This window comes from Kogia breviceps, chromosome 1 (assembly GCF_026419965.1).
Source record: "Kogia breviceps isolate mKogBre1 chromosome 1, mKogBre1 haplotype 1, whole genome shotgun sequence".
NCBI lineage: Eukaryota > Metazoa > Chordata > Mammalia > Artiodactyla > Physeteridae > Kogia > Kogia breviceps.
In genome coordinates, this window is record NC_081310.1 from 146,552,837 (window position 1) to 146,569,676 (window position 16,840).

The following is a 16,840-nucleotide window of genomic DNA, read 5'->3' on the forward strand; positions in this document are numbered from 1 at the left end:
AGACCACAGTGCTTTGTTATTCATGTAATTTTTTAAAACACAAGAAATGGACTATTTTTTTTAATTAATCAATCTATTTATTTATTTATTTATTTTGGCTGCATTGGGTCTTCGCTGCTACATGCGGACCCTTTCCAGTTGTGGTGAACGGGGGCTGTTGTCTGCGGTGCGCGTGCTTCTCATTGCGGTAGCTTCTCTTGTTGTGGAGCACGGGCTCTAGGCGTGCGGGCTTCAGTAGTTGTGGCACGTGGGATCAGTAGTTGTGGCTCGTGGGCTCTAGAGCACAGGCTCAGTAGTTGTGGCACACGGGCCTAGTTGCTCTGTGGCATGTGGGATCCTCCCAGACCAGGGATCAAACCTGTGTCATCTGCATTGGCAGGTGAGTTCCTAACCACTGCGCCACCAGGGAAGTCCTAGACTATTTTAAAAGACAGGGTTTTACAGAATTAGTCCAAATAAATACAGTAGTTTTGCATGGATTCACCATGAACTGGGAGAATTGGGGCAGGGGAGGGGCTGCAAGATGAGAGTCAGCACGTTAGCATATTGCAGACCTCAGATACCGGAAGGAAAAGTACTAGAGAATCCCTGGGGCTGAACTCAGTCAAGAGTGGAAGAGGAAATGGCAGAAGGAACCCAGTGCTGCCAAAAGTCATCGGTGAAGTCTCTAGGGGCCACTGCTCGCCTGGGGTGCTCCCGTACAGCTCAGCCTCGTGGCTGATAACAGGTGCAGTGGCTCAGCACTTGGCAGGCCTGTTGCCTTGGCAGGATCCCTTTCTTGTCTTTGGAGGAAATTTAATATTTTTATCACAGATGTGAGCATGAGATGGCCCAACCACCTTCTGAGGTGGAATTGACCTGTGCTGTACAGAGAATGTCAGTGATTCAGTAACATAGTCTACCTGGTGTCAGATTACCTGGGGAAAACAGGAACCATAGATAGGATTACTCCTACTATTTATTTTAACTCACCAGACACTGTGCTAAGCTCTTTTCCTGTATATTCTCATTTAAGCCTTGCACTACTCCATGAGATTAGGTTGTATTATCCCCATTGAACAGATGAAGAAACTGAGGCATTAAGATTTTAAATATCTTGTCCTAGTTTACAGCGTAAGTAGATCTTTCTGGCCCTCATTCTTAACCACTAAAATAGTTCCCTTTGTACAGAAGTTGTCATGAAGGAAAACTTCTGCTTATACTTCCTCTATAGGACACCATACAACTCAGAAACCAGACCAGACAGCTATCTGCCACCTCCCAGGAGGTTCTTGGAAGAGCTCAGTTTGAGGGAGTTCCTGGATAAATTTTGCTATAGTACTTTTTATTTCATGCATAATATGTGCTAACCTTTATAAAAGTGCTTACTAACTTTTTTACACGGGCCATGTGAGGTTGGTGTTTTCATGAAGTTCATCTTAAGTGCCAAAATGAAGTGATTCTCTTGTAGAAATCACTGCTGTTAGGTTGTCTCCTTGGTGTTAACTCCCTTTTATCAGTGCCTTCTCCTGGATCTCCTTTATTAGTTATTATTTTATTTACTTATAATAAGTTTTTTTATTAGTGAATAATTTCAGTTTTACAGAAACATTACAGAGATAGTACAGAGTTTCTGTATGCCCTCTACCCAGCTTCTCCTGTTGTTAACATCATACATACCCACGAGAGATTTGCTTGAGCCCCCCCCCCCCTTTTTTATTTGGCGGTATGCGGGCCTCTCACTGTTGTGGCCTCTCCCATTGCAGAGCGCAGGCTCAGCGGCCATGGCTCACGGGCCCAGCCGCTCTGCGGCATTGTGGGATCTTCCCAGACCAGGGCACGAACCCATGTCCCCTGCATCGGCAGGTGGACTCTCAACCACTGTGCAACCAGGGAAGCCCTTGAGCCCTTTTTAAAACAAATCCTTTCTGATTATTTTCTTGAATGGCAGTTGCTGGGTGTCCAGAAGCAGTTCAAGAACTTTCAGATTGAGGTGCAGAAGGGCCGCTACAGCCTGCATGGCTCCGACCGAAGCTTCCCCAGCCTTGGAGACCTCATGAGCCACCTGAAGAAGCAGATCCTGCGCACGGACAACATCAGCTTTGTGCTGAAGCGCTGTTGCCAGCCCAAGCCCCGAGGTCAGTCTCTTCAAGCCAGAGCCAGGCTGCATCCCCTCGTGAAGCTCTGAGACCCAGATCAAACAAAAGATGCTGGATGCTTTGAAGAAAGTGGTCTTTCCCCCACAGTTTCTAGGTGTTTTTCATTAAGTTTTGTTACAAGTCTGTCTCTGACTCACATCCCACTCCTCAGGTGTCAGCATTTTCTATAGAAAAGACATACACCTTTTCTCAGTATCTTAATTAAGTTGCCGAAAGAGGCATGTTTAGGATTAGTAAGCAGAAATTTACTTCTTTCTTCCTTTTGATAAAATGTCTTAAGTTCCCCTGTCAGTGGTTTATCTGTCTGAGAGATGATCCTGGCACATCTTCTGTGGGCCAAGAACTATATTAGATGCATACAGTCAGAAATGCATGAGACACAGTCCCTGCGCCCCAAGGGTTTCCAGCCTAATACAGAAAATGTTACAGGTAAATGAGGCCCCTGTAGCGTGTGATGGGTGTTTAAATCAACACACACACACACACACACACACACACACTCACACACACGACCCTGGGGTTGCAGAGAAGGAGATGGTCAAGATCCCTGAGTCACATAGCCTGGAAGGCTACACAGAGGAGGTGGATCTTGAGCCAGGTGTTGGACAGTGAACAGGAGGTTGCCAATTAGATAAGGGCTTCCCAGCACGCATGTGCAGGGCAAAGCAGCAGGCCAAAGCAGGGGCTGCAGAAAGGTTCTAGAGGACTAATGTGTTCAGTGAAGTTAGAAAGAAGGGAGAGGGGAGACTGAGAGGGCAGAGATTTGGGATCATGGGAGGCCTTGGATGCCATGCCCAGGAGCTGGGACTTTATCATGCAGGCAGTGGGGAACCATGGGTGGATCACAGGGTAAATTGGATAGGAGAGGTGAGGAACTTGGCTGCTCTTTTTTTTTTTTTTTAATTGAAGTATAGTTGATTTATGGTGTTGTGTTAGTTTCTGGTGTACAGCAAAGTGATTCTCATATACACACACACACACACACACACACACACACACACACACATACATATATTTTTTTTCAGATTCTTTTCCATTATAGTTTATTACAAGATATTGAGTATAGTTCCCTGTGATATACAATAGGACCTTGTTGTTTATCTATTTTGTATGTAGTATAGTTTGTATTTGCTAATCCCAAACTTCTAATTTATCCCTCCCTGCACTCCCTTTCCTTTTTGGTAACCATAAGTTTGTTTTCTACATCTGTGAGTCTGTTTCTATTTTGTAAATAAGTTCATTTGTATCATTTTTTTAGATTCTGTATATAAGTGGTATCGTAAGATTTTTCTCTTTGTTTGACTTCACTTAGTGTGATAATCTCTAAGTTCATCCATATTGCTGCAAATGGCATTATTTCTTTCTTTGTTTATGGCTGAGTAATATTCCATTGTGTATGTGTGTATATGTATTATGTGTGTGTGTGTATATATATCACATCTTCTTTATCTGTTCCCCTGTCAGTGGACATTTAGGTTGCTTCCATTTCTTGGCTACTGTAAATAGTGCTGCTGTGAACATTGGGGGTGCATGTATCTTTTCAAATTAGAGTTCTCTCCAGATATGTGCCAGGAGTGGGATTGCTGGATCATATGATAACTCTGTTTTTAGATTTTTAAGGAATCTTCATACTGTTTTCTGTAGTGACTGCAACATTTACATTCCCACCAACATTGTAGGAGGGTTCCCTTTTTTTCACACTTTCTCCAGCATTTATTATTTGTATTATTACTTTTTGATGATAGCCATTCTGACTGGTGTGAGGTGATACCTCATTGTAGTTTGATTTGCATTTCTCTAATAATTAACAATGTTGAGCATCTCTTAATGTGCCTTTTGGCCACTTGTGTGTCTTCTTTGGAGAAATGTCTATTTCGGTCTTCTGCCTATTTTTTGATTGGGTTTTTTGTTGTTGTTACTGAGTGGTAAGAGCTGTTTATATATATTTTAGAAATTAAGCCCTTGTTGGTTGCATCATTTGCAAATATTTTCTCCCAGTCTGTAGGTTGTCTTTTCATTTTGTTTATGGTTTCCTTTGCTGTACAAAAGCTTACAGGTTTGATTAGGTCCTATTTGTTTATTTTCGTTTTTATTTCTATTGCTTTGGTTGACTGACCTAAGAAAACATTGGTATGATTTATGTCAGAGAGTGTTTTGCCTATGTTCTCTTCTAGGAGTTGTTTTTTTGTTTTGTTTTGTTTTTTTTTTTTGTGGTACGCGGGCCTCTCACTGTTGGGGCCTCTCCCATTGCGGAGCGCAGGCTCCGGACGCGCAGGCTCAGCGGCCATGGCTCACGGGCCCAGCCGCTCTGCGGCATGTGGGATCTTCCCGGACTGGGGCACGAACCCGTGTCCCCTGCATCGGCAGGCGGATTCTCAACCACTGCGCCACCAGGGAAGCCCTCTTCTAGGAGTTTTATGGTGTCGTGTCTTGTATTTAAGTCTTTAAGCCATTTTGAGTTTATTTTTATGTATGGTGTGAGGGAGTGTTTTAACTTCATTGATTTATATGTGGCTGTCCAGCTCTCCCAACACCACTTTGCTGAAGAGACTGTCTTTTCCCCATTGTATATTCTTGCCTCCTTTGTCAGAGATTAATTGTCCATAGGTGTCTGGGTTTACATCTGGGTTCTTTATTCTGTTCCATTGATCCATATGTCTGTTTTTGTGCCAGTACTGTTCTGTTTTTTTAGCTTTGTAGTATTGTCTGAAGTATGAGAGGGTTATGTTATGCCTCCACCTTCTTCTTTTTCCTCAGGATTGCTTTGGCAATTCTGGGTCTTTTGTGGTTCCATATAAATTTTAGGATTATTTGTTTTAGTTCTGTGAAAAATGTCATGGGTAATTTGATAGGGATTGCAATAAATCTTTAGATTGTTTTGGGTAGTATGGCCATTTTAGCAATATTAATTCTTCCAATCCAAGAGCATGGGATATCTTTCCGTTTTTTTGAATCATCTTCAGTTTCCTTTATCAATGTTTTATAGTTCTCAGTGTGTAAGTCTTTCACCTCCTTGTTCAGGTTTATTCCTAAGTACTTTTTTTAATGTGATTTTAAAAGGGATTTTTTTTTAACTTTCCCTTTCTGATATTTCATTGTTAGCGTAAAGAAGTGCAACCAATTTCTGTATGTTTATCTTGTATACTGCTACCTTGCTGAATTTGTTTGTCAGTTCTAGTTGTTTTTGTGTGGAGTCTTTCAGGTTTTCTGCATATAATGATAGTTTTACCTCTTACCTTCCAAGTTGGATACCTTTTATTTCTTTTTCTTGTCTGATTGCTGTGGTTAGGACTTCAAGTACTATGTTGAATAGAATTGGTGAGAGTGGGCATCCTTGCCTTGTTCCAGATTTTGGCAAGAAGGCTTTCAGCTTTTCACCGTTGAGTATTATATTGGTTGTGGGTCTGTCATAAGTAGCTTTTTTTATGCTGAGATATGTTCCCTCTGTACCCTTTTTGGTAAGAGTTTTTTATCATGAATGGACATTGAATTTTATCAAATGCTCTTTCTGTGTCTGTTGAGATGATCATGTGGTTTTTGTCTTTTCTTTTGTTGATGTGGTGTATCACATAGATTGATTTGTGTTTGTTGAACCATTCTTGTCACCCTGGGATGAGTCCAACTTGATCATGGGGTGTGATCCTTTTTATGTGTTGCTGGGTTACATTTGCTAATATTTTGTTGAGGATTTTTGCATGTATATTCATCAAAGATAATGGCCTGTAATTTCTCTTTTGGTGGCGTCTTTGTCTGGTTTTGGTATCAGGGTGATGGTGGCTTCATAGAATGACTTTGGGAGTGTTCCCTCCTCTTCAGTCTTTTGGAAGAGTTTGAGAAGGATCGGTGTAAGTTCTTCTTTGTATGTTTGGTAGAATTCCCCAGTGATTGGCTGTTCTTTTTTAAGCACCACCAACAGTGTCATTGATGTCCTGCAGGTGGATTCATCACCTCTTAGAATGTGAGAACTGGAAGGACACGTAGGGTCACCTGATCAAGAATCCCATCGTATAGAAGAGAAAACTGAGACCTGGAGAAGTGAAGTGGGCCTCATTGAAGGCCAGGGTCAAAGGGGTTTGAGTGCCAGGTCTTCCCCCAGTGTCAGATCCCTTGAATACTGGCGGGGTTTTTTTGATGTTTCTCTGCCACAAGGTACTGCCCTCCATATGTCAGACCCTTCCCTTAGAAGGAGTCAGGCCTCAAGGAAAGGGCAGCACAGTTGTTCCTGAGCCCCTAGCAAGTGTGGTAGAAGGTACTCTGAGGAGGCTGTCTACAACAGAATGCATCTGTGAGTCTTTATGACAGGGGTGGGCGGAAGAAGCAACACCAGCACAAAAAGGGGCCTGGGTTCTTGATGTTTGAATCACTTTTTGGCCTCCCGGTAAGACACTGTCACTGAACCTTGTGAAAGAGAAAAGACTCTGTGTTCTTGTTGCTCAGATAGGGTTTCCTGCAAGCCTTGGAGAGTAACTGCAGCCTTTGTTTTTGTGCTTGAAGATACTCTGCAAAGGTAAAAACACATCTGCCACTTGTCTGTGAGACCTTGGAGTGCACTGTAACCTTAGAGCCCAACAGCCCCATTTACTCACATAATCTCTCCTTCCAGATATTAGAGGCGGTTTTCACTTTCCTAGGGATTAGTGGGCTCTGGGTAAGGCTTAGGAAATGGAGAACAGCAGCCACAGGAAGCGGGAAGGTAGCGGCAGTTCAGAGACAGGGATGTGATTTCTATGCTGGGATTAGCTGGGGAGGTTTCTGGTGTAGATGCCACCCTTGCTGGCCCAGAGCTGGAAACCAGTGGCTGTGGTGGGAGAAGCACAGAAACAGAACTGAACCCATCTCACGGCTTCTGTTGAGGCTCCTGGAGCTCTGCACTGAATGTGTTCAGTGTTTGTCTCTCCACTTGATTATAAACTCTTAAGACGGGATCTGGGTCTCACCACGATGATTCATGGGAAGTGCAGTGCCCAGCACAGAATGGGTGCTCACTAATGTCTGTTGAGTGAATAATTACAGCAGTAGCTACCATATTGGTGGGTACCTGCTAGTCCCAAGCAGTTTATGAGCATATTTGCAGTAAAAAAAAAATCTGCACAGCAGCTCTTTGTAGCTATTATAAAAATGAGGAAACTGAGGATCAGAGATGTTCACTGACTTGCTCAAAACCACACAGATGGTAGTATCACTAGCAGTTAGAATAAAAGTAGCAGTAAAAAAATAAAGAAAGAAAAAGGAAAAAAAAAGAGCAGTAACTAATAATGATGATGATTGGCTACTATCACGTGAGTAATTCTTAAATTTGCCAGGCACTGTTTGAGGTTCTTTCATGTTTTAAGTTATTTAATCCTCAGAAAAATCCAGAGTATGTTGTTATCCATTATACTTATCCAAGATCACTTAGGTAGTTAGAGGAAGCATGGGGATTTGAACTCACGTCTTCTGACCCCAACTCTTTCCACTACATAACACTCTGCAAAGTTACAGGTGCAGTCATCAGCCCAAGACTCTGGGGTGAGGGTCAGTTCTCCTGACCCTGGGGATAAGGGTGCTGTGGATGGGAGAGCAAGACTAAGCCCTGTGTGTGCGGCTTTTTCACATAGGCCCTCAGAAGCCCTCTGTCTTCCCTCTGCCACCTGCAAATTAGAGAAGTGGTGAAATCATGAAAACTAAAGAGAATGCCATTTTGGGTTCCTCAGTGCCTCGGCCCTTCTGAGCACAGGCTTCTGATGGCCAGACCCCAGCCTGGGTTTCACACTTGAAAATGCAACCAAGAAACTCCTCATGGAATAAATAAAAAGGAGGTGGCCACTCAGAGTGGGTGTGACAGTCAAGAAAGTCCACATCTCTTGTGCATTGCCCAGCCCCACTGCCGCTCTCCAAATCTGAGGGTGACTATGTTAAGAAGAAGATAGGGGCCCACAGGACCTACTGACCACTCGCCACTGATCCTCTCATGTCCTCATTCATGGAGTCAAGCTTGGAGCTTGATTTCTATACCATCCAGCTCTGACACTGAAGACTGCTGTAGATTATTGCCAAGTCTTCAGGAACCAGCTGGTACAGCAAGGATGACGGTGCTAACAGATGTAACACGGGTCATAGTCACAGTGGCTGCTGGTTATGGGGCAGTCACCTCACACCAGGAATTGAAGTATGCCCTTCATGTGTGTCATCTCGTTTATCCCTCATCGCAGCCCAACAAGGGGCATGACTGTGTCCCCCATTTTTCTAGTGAGGAAACAGATTTCATGGAGGTTTAACAGCTTTCCCCACTCACACAGTGGACCCTAGTGCCATGTTTCCTGAAGTGGCCATGCAAATAATCAGCCCATAAATGGTTTCTGTTGCCATCCTCCTGATTTCCTCGATGGCTGTATTGCCCAGACCCTTCCCTGGGGGCACCATTCAAGTGGCCCTTTCTTAACGTCTTTTCTCCATCAGGGCAGTCCTGTGTTGCCTGTTTGAACCTGATTTTACCCACGTAACAGGGTGGAGTCAGGATAACAGAAGGAAGGAGAGGAGATTCTGCAAAAGGGAGTACCAGGATATGATAACAAGGGAGTCTGTATTGGAACCAGTTTTTGGCTCCCAGATTTGTAACCCCCACTAGGGCCAGGCATGCTGTCTGTAGAGGTAAGAGACTGGAGCCAGCCCTGAATGCAGCGTGAATCCTAAGCCTGACTGTGGGCAAATGGTTTAATGGCTCTGAATCTGTTTTCTGATCTGTAAAAGGCAATAAGTATACTATGTGTCTCATAGGATTGTCATAAGGACAAAGGAGCTAATGTGTATAAAGCTCTTTAGGACACTGCCTGGCACAGAGAAAGCTGTCAGAAAATATGAGCTGAAAAAAGCAAAAGAAAAACCCTGCCTTGCAGGGTAGTGAGGATTTGAGTCATTTGGCTCACTGTAGGGACCCGGTACTCGCAGCTAGTGAATGAACACATAAAAACCTTCAGGGGCTCCTAGAATACTCGCACTACTAGTTTGAATCTGGAAGGTGCTTTCTTCCCTCACGATAACCTTGGAGCTTGCAGTGGCTCCATGGAGGGAAGGCAGCTTCCGTGGATAATAAATTCCCAGTTAGCCACCTGTGCTGACTCTGCTCAGCACATTTTTGTAATGGGCTTGGTTTGCTCTTTGAATCAGTAGTATCTGGGGGATGGTCTGCTCAAAATCTGTACATTCAGCCAGGATTTAGTAAGTGCCTCCTTGTTGTCAGGTGCTGCTAGGAGCCCAGAGAGGCTCAGGCGCGACCTTCTTTTGGGGTCACCTGCCCCGTTCCTCACAAAACCTGTGTTTTTCACCCCCCAATTTTGGTTCCCATCACTCCCAAAGTGCTTCCTCCATCCTTAGCACTCATCCTTCAGCCCACACCCTGATTATTCATTTACACATTTAACAAGTATTTATTGAGTGCATACTGTGTACCAGGCTGTGGAGGTAAAGCAGGAAATAAGATGGACACAGGCCCCGCATTCTTGGAGTTTCTGTTCTCAGCTTTTAACATTTTATTTCCTCCCCTGACCTCTTTTACCGGGACAGATCCTGCTGTGTCAACCCTGAAGTGCCTGTACCTGCCCTTTAAGAATAGCTGCACAGATTTTGATTGGTTGATTATTTGTTTTGTATTGGCTCTGTTATTAGCCTGTGAGCTCCTGGAGGGTGGGAATCAAGTACTTAGTAAATATTTGTTGAATGATTGAACCAACAAATGCACAAGTATGTATTCAGCAAGCCCATGGCCCAGCATGGGCCCCGACTGGGACCTTAGACCTTCGCTGCTCTGCTCAGACTTCTCCTCTCTCTTCCACAGAAATCTCCAATCTGCTGGTGGCCACCAAGAAAGCCCAGGAGTGGCAGCCTGTCTACTCCATGAGCCAGCTGAGTTTTGATCGGATCCTCAAGAAAGATATTATGCAGGTGAGTCACTGCTGCAGGTCCAGCCCTGCTCCTGCCTTCCCACAGCAGAAAAGCCTGGGGAATGTGGGGAGGATGAAGTCGGGTTTGGGGAGACCCTGGTGGAAAAAGAGCAAGACTTCCCCTTCATAGGTAAAGCTGGTCAGCCAGTTCCCTGCTGTCCAACCCGGCCTTGCTGATGCGCCCTAGAGGCTTTCTTTCTCCTTGAAAGAGCTGGGTTAGTCAAGTTTTGCAGGGTTATCTAGCGTAATAGGGACCTTCCATGCCTGGTCTTCTGCAGGTAGAAGTAGTTGGAGAACTTGGTGGGAGTGCTGACAGGTCTCCACAGGGGAGTATGGGCTGATCACCCTCATTGTCCCAAAACATGCTGTGTGAAAAAGCACTTCTGAATTTCAGTCCTGGGCTTTCTGATGATGTTTGCAGAAGGAGCAAAGCTGGGGTCACACAGAGCACAGTGAGGGAGCAGGAGATGCACCCTGGAGGAGAACTGTCTTGAGAATCACATCCCTCAGACCTGCGTCCCAGCCTTGGGAGGCCTTTGCCCAGAGTCTGCAGCCTTAGGGAGGCCAAGTTTCTGTCGTAGCTGCCCTTAGGCCTTGCTAGGGTGTGAGGCCCATGAGACCCCCACTTTCCATTCTGTACCCCCCTCCCCAGCCCCTTACACAGAGCCACACGTGGGGCGGAGAGGCTAAGGGGGCGGCGTGCCAGCAGCCTTGGAGGGAAGGAATCCACATAGGCCACTTACTGCCCGACCGAGGCTGCATCACCTTGGAGGTGTTGGAGGGGAAATCATGGGCTCACTGTCATTGAGGAGCCTGGCGGAGGGTGGCAAGCGTGGGGCTGGCTTGTTCATTTACTCTTTGAAGCTAGTCCCTGAAATTGTTGGGGAGGTTTTGATGGAGTGGAAGTCCACAGCTGCAAGTGCCTCGCTTCGCTTACGTAAATGCTTCACTGAGGGCCTGAGGGCCAGATCTTACTGTTCTGTCCCTCGGGTGGTTATCAGAGCTGTGTCCAGAGATTAAAATCGCGGATCAGCAGTACCCCAGCCTCTTTTCTGCCTGGAACTTGACATGTACTTGGGGTCTTCCTTCTGTCCTTGCCCGAGTCTCTGGGCAGATTACCACCCTCTGCACCTCCAGCGTTCGTTTAGCCAACAGTGATTGAGCAGTTGCCCACGCCAGGCACGACTGCCACCCTCGGCAGGCTCACAGTCCAGTGGGCGAGGCAGACTCTCGTCTCTCTTAAGCAGATAATTATACCACCAGGAGACAAGCCCTAAGTAGGGAAGTATGGCAGGATGTGGGACTGTCAGATGGTCATGCTACCTAGTCTTGGGGGGACAGCAGTGGCTTCCTGGGGGAAGTGGCATCAAAGCAGAGCCCCAGAGGATGGACAAGCGCTAGACATAGTTAGAAGGCGCAGCATGGAGGGAGGCTGAGGTGGTACACGCAGGGGCCTCTGGGTTGCTGTGGAATCCTGACAGCACAGAGCCATGACTTGGCCCTAGAATAAGTGCCCCTTCTGAGGAAGAGTAATTATTCTGAAAGCATATGGCTTTTGTGGGATGTTCTGGGAACGCAACTTCCCATAATTTTGATGTATCGCTTCATGACACATGCAGCTTTAATGAAAGTCACAGGACCTTGCCAGGATATAGAAGACAGGGTGGATGTATCACCATTCTTCTATGACAGATGACAAATGGTGGTGTTTGTGCAGATTAATATACCCAGTTAACAATTGTGTACATTCTTGAGGGAGACAGAAATCAGCAGAGGGAGTCAGCCACAATGCATTTTCTGCTTTTTTAGGCGGTCCTAGCATAATAGAATGATAGAACTCCAAATAATAAGTTGTGTGGGGTTAATGTCAATAGCTTGACAATGCCTGAGTTTCATGAATCACATTTTGATTTTCAAATATTAAGAGTATTTAAACCATAATTATTAAAGCTTAAGCTGGAAGGTCCTTAGAGACAGATCATTATATGTCTGGGGCCTTGAGCAGGTGATCTCATTTAGTTCTTATGCTGCTCATTTGGTTTTATTATCCCTTTTCATATGTGGGGAAACTGAGGCCTGTACCTCCAGCCTCTGCCTCTGTCTTCACATCACCTTCCTCTGGGGATTGCTAGGGCATATGCATGTATGAATTGTATCACTGATTTGAAAGCATGCACATGTGCACCCAGGCATTAGGTAGATGGATAGAAAATGAATAGGTGTGAGAGGGCGATCAGACAAAACGCACTGGCCCAGTGGATTGGCTTCTACCCACTGTGCGCCAGGAGCTGTTCTACCTAGTTCCTCATTTGATTCTTACACCAGCCCTACGAGGCAGGTGCATTGTTAACCCATTTACAGAAAATGGGTCCCGATTGAGCGTGATGAAAGGAGGTCTCTAAGTTAAAAGGCCAGCAAGCAGTAGGGCTCACAAGCCCTGTTCTCTTTGTACCCCAGCCTGTGAGTGGAGGAGCCTCCTGGGCGAGGGGGTGGGAGGTCCTCTCTGAGTCTGTTCTGGAGGCCTTGGGGGGGCTGATGTTGGTGGCTTTTGATGGCACTGTTGGAAGTTTTGTGAAAGGTCAGGGTTATGTTTCGGCCCCAGGCTGTTCCTGGAGGTAGATAGCGGGTTGCTGTTCAACGAATATGAAGATTGTTTCCTGGGGCCCAGGGAGTGCCACAGCTGTGTTTGGCCAAGTAGCTTTTTGTTTCCTCTGGAGGCCTGGCAGGACCAGGCACTGGAGAGGCTTGAGCTCCTGGGGCCCCTTTGCCGTTGCCCCATCCCTGCTGAAGTGCGTTCCCACTGAAGACTCAGTCCCAGACTCTGGCACCACCGAAGCCCCAGGGGATCGTCACCCTAACCTCCTGCTTCCTCCTTCAGGGCGAGCACCTTGGGAGAGGCACGCGGACACACATCTACTCTGGGACCCTCACGGATTACAAGGATGACGAAGGAACTTCCGAAGAGAAGAGAATAAAAGTGATCCTCAAAGTCTTAGACCCCAGCCACAGGGACATTTCTCTGGCAAGTGTCTTCCTCATAACCCCACCCTCTCCCCTCCCTCATTTCTGGAGCCAGTAGAGCACAGTGGGCTAAGAAGAGCCTTTGCCCTGATTTTGGGCCTGTCCCTCCCTGTCCTTCCCACTCTCTCCTGTTTCCTTCCTAGAGGTCCATGTGGAGATGCCGGGGAGCCCCAGACTCTAGATGAATGGTCTCAAAGTGCCTGATGCAGTCCAGGCTGTCACTTCAGAGTATGGGAAAGTAAAACCGAGAGCAGTAAAATGACTTACCCCGGATCCCACAAACTGTTAGAGAGTGATAAAGCCAAGTTTTGACAGACATCTGCTGCCTTGGTTTTCCTTTTATTCTAATATAGTGTCAAACGTTGTTATTTCCCAAAGTTTGAAGGAAGAGGAAGTGGTGGACATGAATATCGAATGGGGACGTTGTCAGCCAGCCTATCCCACCAGCCTGGCTCTGCATCCTATTAGGTTTTCTAAATGAGTCCTATGTCCCAGCTAGATGGCCCTCACAGTTGAGGCTTGGCAGTGCCTCTGGGTAGTTGAGGCCAGGGGAGTAGTTTCAGGGCTTGGGATGAGGACAGTGGTGACCTTTCCTGGGATCCACTGACTTTCCTCTCAGCTGAGCCCCTTTAGGATCAGACCAGTGCAGGCCGGCCCTTGACATTTCTTTGTCCTTTTCTCCCACAGGCCTTCTTTGAGGCAGCCAGCATGATGAGACAGGTCTCCCACAAACACATCGTGTACCTCTATGGCGTTTGTGTCCGAGACGTGGAGAGTAAGTGTATTCTCTTTGGAGGGGGAAGTCGGCCCTGGCCAGGGAGCATGGTTGCTGTGAAGATGAGTGGGAGCTGATACCCCACCTCATGTCACCCAGGCTTCTTGCCTTTCTTTTTGCAGTCAAGGAATTCAAAATACTGAGCAGATCACTGGCTTAAGTTAATAGTGGACATGGAACTAGATCCCATCTGTTTTTCACTAATTTCTTGAGTGTTTACTTCTTGCCAGCTCTGGGCCCCACGCTGTGCTAGACTCGGGAGGTGGGGAGTGAGTGAGCTGAGTTCGTTGCCCAGAGAGTCAGAGTAGAAGGAGCTCCAGGCAGGGCTTGAACCCAGGCCTGTCTGACTCTGAGGCACTCTACCATTGGCACCCCCAGGCGGAGTACCAGCCATTAAAGTGAGCTCTCGTAAGGGGATGAGGGAGGGTGCTGTCCCAGATGGACAGAAGGTTGCAGGTGTGGCTGTTTTTGTGTTTGTAGATATCATGGTGGAAGAGTTTGTGGAGGGGGGGCCCCTGGATCTCTTCATGCACCGGAAAAGTGATGTCCTCACCACACCCTGGAAGTTCAAAGTTGCCAAACAGCTGGCCAGCGCCCTGAGTTACTTGGTAAGTATGTTCTGATGTCTGTAGTGGTCCCCATCAGGAACCAGAATGTGGGGAGGCAGGAATGAGGTACCAGCCAAGCAGGCTGGAGGGCCCGGGCTCTACACCTAAACACAGGTGTGCCTGGCACTTAATGAAAGCCATCATCGTGGGCTGTTCTGTGTGCTTACGTATGAATCCTGCTTAGAGGGAAATTTTTTATCACTTCAGAGGACTGACTTCCATACTGCAGTGTATGGTAAGAGTAGAAATATTACAGTACTTGTTGAATGAGTGAATGAAACTGTTAGCATCAATAGTAGCTCACATTTATTGAGTGCTTACCATGGTTCAGCTGTTCAGGTGTTTTTCAGGCTCTGATAATCACTTTAATTCTCATAAAAGCCTTATGAGGCATGCTCCATTGTTATCCCTGGTTCACTGATGAGGGAACTGGAGCAAAGGGACATTATATAATGTGCCTGAGTCACACAGATCATAGGCGGGAGAGCTAAGCTGCCTGGGTCTGGCTGGGGCTGGGGAATGTGGATTATGACCTGTGGAAAACAGGAGAGACCATGGGGAGGAGGACAGCTCCATGGGCAACTTTGCTGAGCTCTGCTTTTCACTCTGCAGGAGGATAAAGATCTGGTCCACGGAAACGTGTGCACTAAAAACCTCCTCCTGGCCCGCGAGGGCACTGACAGCGAGTGCGGCCCCTTCATCAAGCTCAGTGACCCTGGCATCCCTGTCACTGTGCTGTCCAGGCAAGGTGTGTCCTCCCTCCCTCCCCTCTCCTGCCCCACCCATCCCCTTCCCCTGACCCTGAGGCAGGGCCAGGCCAGCAGGGAAGGGGGCTGGGCTGGGGTTCTGCCTCATTTTAGAAAGCACACTTCTGCAAAAGGCGTCTGTGCTCCTGCCCAGCCCTGGGGACAGGGAAGGTGTCACGCATGGGAGGGTCCATCCCTGCCCTCAAGGAGCTGACTGTGCAGTAGGAGAAACACAACTCAGCTGGGGCAGGTCTGGTCTTGTGATGAAGGAGCTGTGTTTAAGGTGCCAGGGCAGCACCTTGTTCAAGGGGAGGCCGAGGGTCTGGGGTGGTCAGAGATGTGTCAGGAGGAGTGGGACCTGGGTCCTACCTGTGTTTGTTTTGAAATCCACTGTAAGCAACTACAATGAACATTAAAAACAAAACACAACAAGAAATCCACTGTAGTTAGTGAGCAGTTTGGGGAGGTGCCTTAGCGATTGCTGTAGTCTTGCAGCTTCTCTTTGAATGAGGTCATCATGAGTTGAGGACTCCAAAGGAGAACTGAGACACTGTAAGCTGTGCCGCACAGGTCATGCTCTACCTGTAGGTCATACGTGGGATACCAGTGCACCCCTGGGTCCTTGCAGGGCGATATGCAGAGTATGGGGGTAAGCCCATGCCCGCTCTGCATCTGTCGGCCTCTTCTCCCCAGCCTTCTCTTTCTTAAGCCTTTGTCCATGTGCCCCCCTGTTCTCCTTCCCCAGGGTGTTGGCTTCCACCCTGGGGTGCTTTGCTGTTTCTGAGGCCACAGCTTCAAAGACTGACTCACACGACCTTCTTGGGGAGTTTGTGTTAAACAGACACAGCTGCTGGCCCTGACTCAGACAGATGCATTAGAAGGGCCAGGGCTGAGGGACCTGGAAAACCGCCCCTTTCACAAACTCCCTGCAGGACCAGGGCAGCCATGGTCCATGTTTGGAAAACACTACTTGAAAGAGTTTCTTTGTTAACTCCCAGTTCTTGCTGCAATGGCAGTGATATACTCTCTAGGTGATTGCAGAAACTGATCTGTAAATGTTTCTTGTCTTTTCCAGAGTGCATAGAACGAATCCCATGGATCGCTCCTGAGTGTGTTGAAGACTCCAAGAACCTGAGTGTGGCTGCTGACAAATGGAGCTTTGGGACCACGCTCTGGGAGATCTGCTACAATGGCGAGATCCCCTTGAAAGACAAGACACTGATTGAGGTGAGTTGCTTTCCAGGGTGTGAGCTGAGTGAGGACCCCTTGGACACTCATGGGTGTCTCAGGAGTTATCAAGAAGCCTCATTTGTGGGAGGAGACAGGCACGGGTTTGACTCTTCTCCACAAACTTACACTGCCTGTGTGACCTCGCAAATGTTGCTTAATTTCCTTGGGCCTTGGTTTCATCATCTGTAAAATGGGAATAAATAATAGCTACTTTGCAGGGTTGTTGTGAAGATTAAGTAAATAATGTGTGTAGAGCCCCAGGTACACAATGTGTGCTCAGTAGATCGCTATAGCATTGCAAAATTAACACCCAGATATTTATTGAGTTCCTCCTGTGTACCAGGCATTGTCCTAAGTTAAAGCTGGGGGTTCACAATGAAACAGACACAGGCCTTGCCTACCC

At 47.0% G+C, this 16,840-nt stretch overlaps 1 protein-coding gene across 17 annotated transcripts in view; it reads left to right on the top strand.

Annotated features, from left to right (window-relative positions):
- The window catches only part of JAK1 (Janus kinase 1), a 251,537-nt gene that overhangs the window by 224,827 nt on the left and 9,870 nt on the right, over positions 1-16,840 (top strand). For all 17 annotated transcript variants that reach the window (XM_067006579.1, XM_067006588.1, XM_067006570.1 and 14 more), the window contains 7 exons: positions 1,931-2,117; positions 9,952-10,058; positions 12,936-13,079; positions 13,766-13,853; positions 14,334-14,461; positions 15,074-15,209; positions 16,283-16,434. In XM_067006579.1, the coding sequence (XP_066862680.1) occupies positions 1,931-2,117; positions 9,952-10,058; positions 12,936-13,079; positions 13,766-13,853; positions 14,334-14,461; positions 15,074-15,209; positions 16,283-16,434 (942 nt within the window). The remainder of the gene's footprint in view (positions 1-1,930; positions 2,118-9,951; positions 10,059-12,935; positions 13,080-13,765; positions 13,854-14,333; positions 14,462-15,073; positions 15,210-16,282; positions 16,435-16,840) is intronic.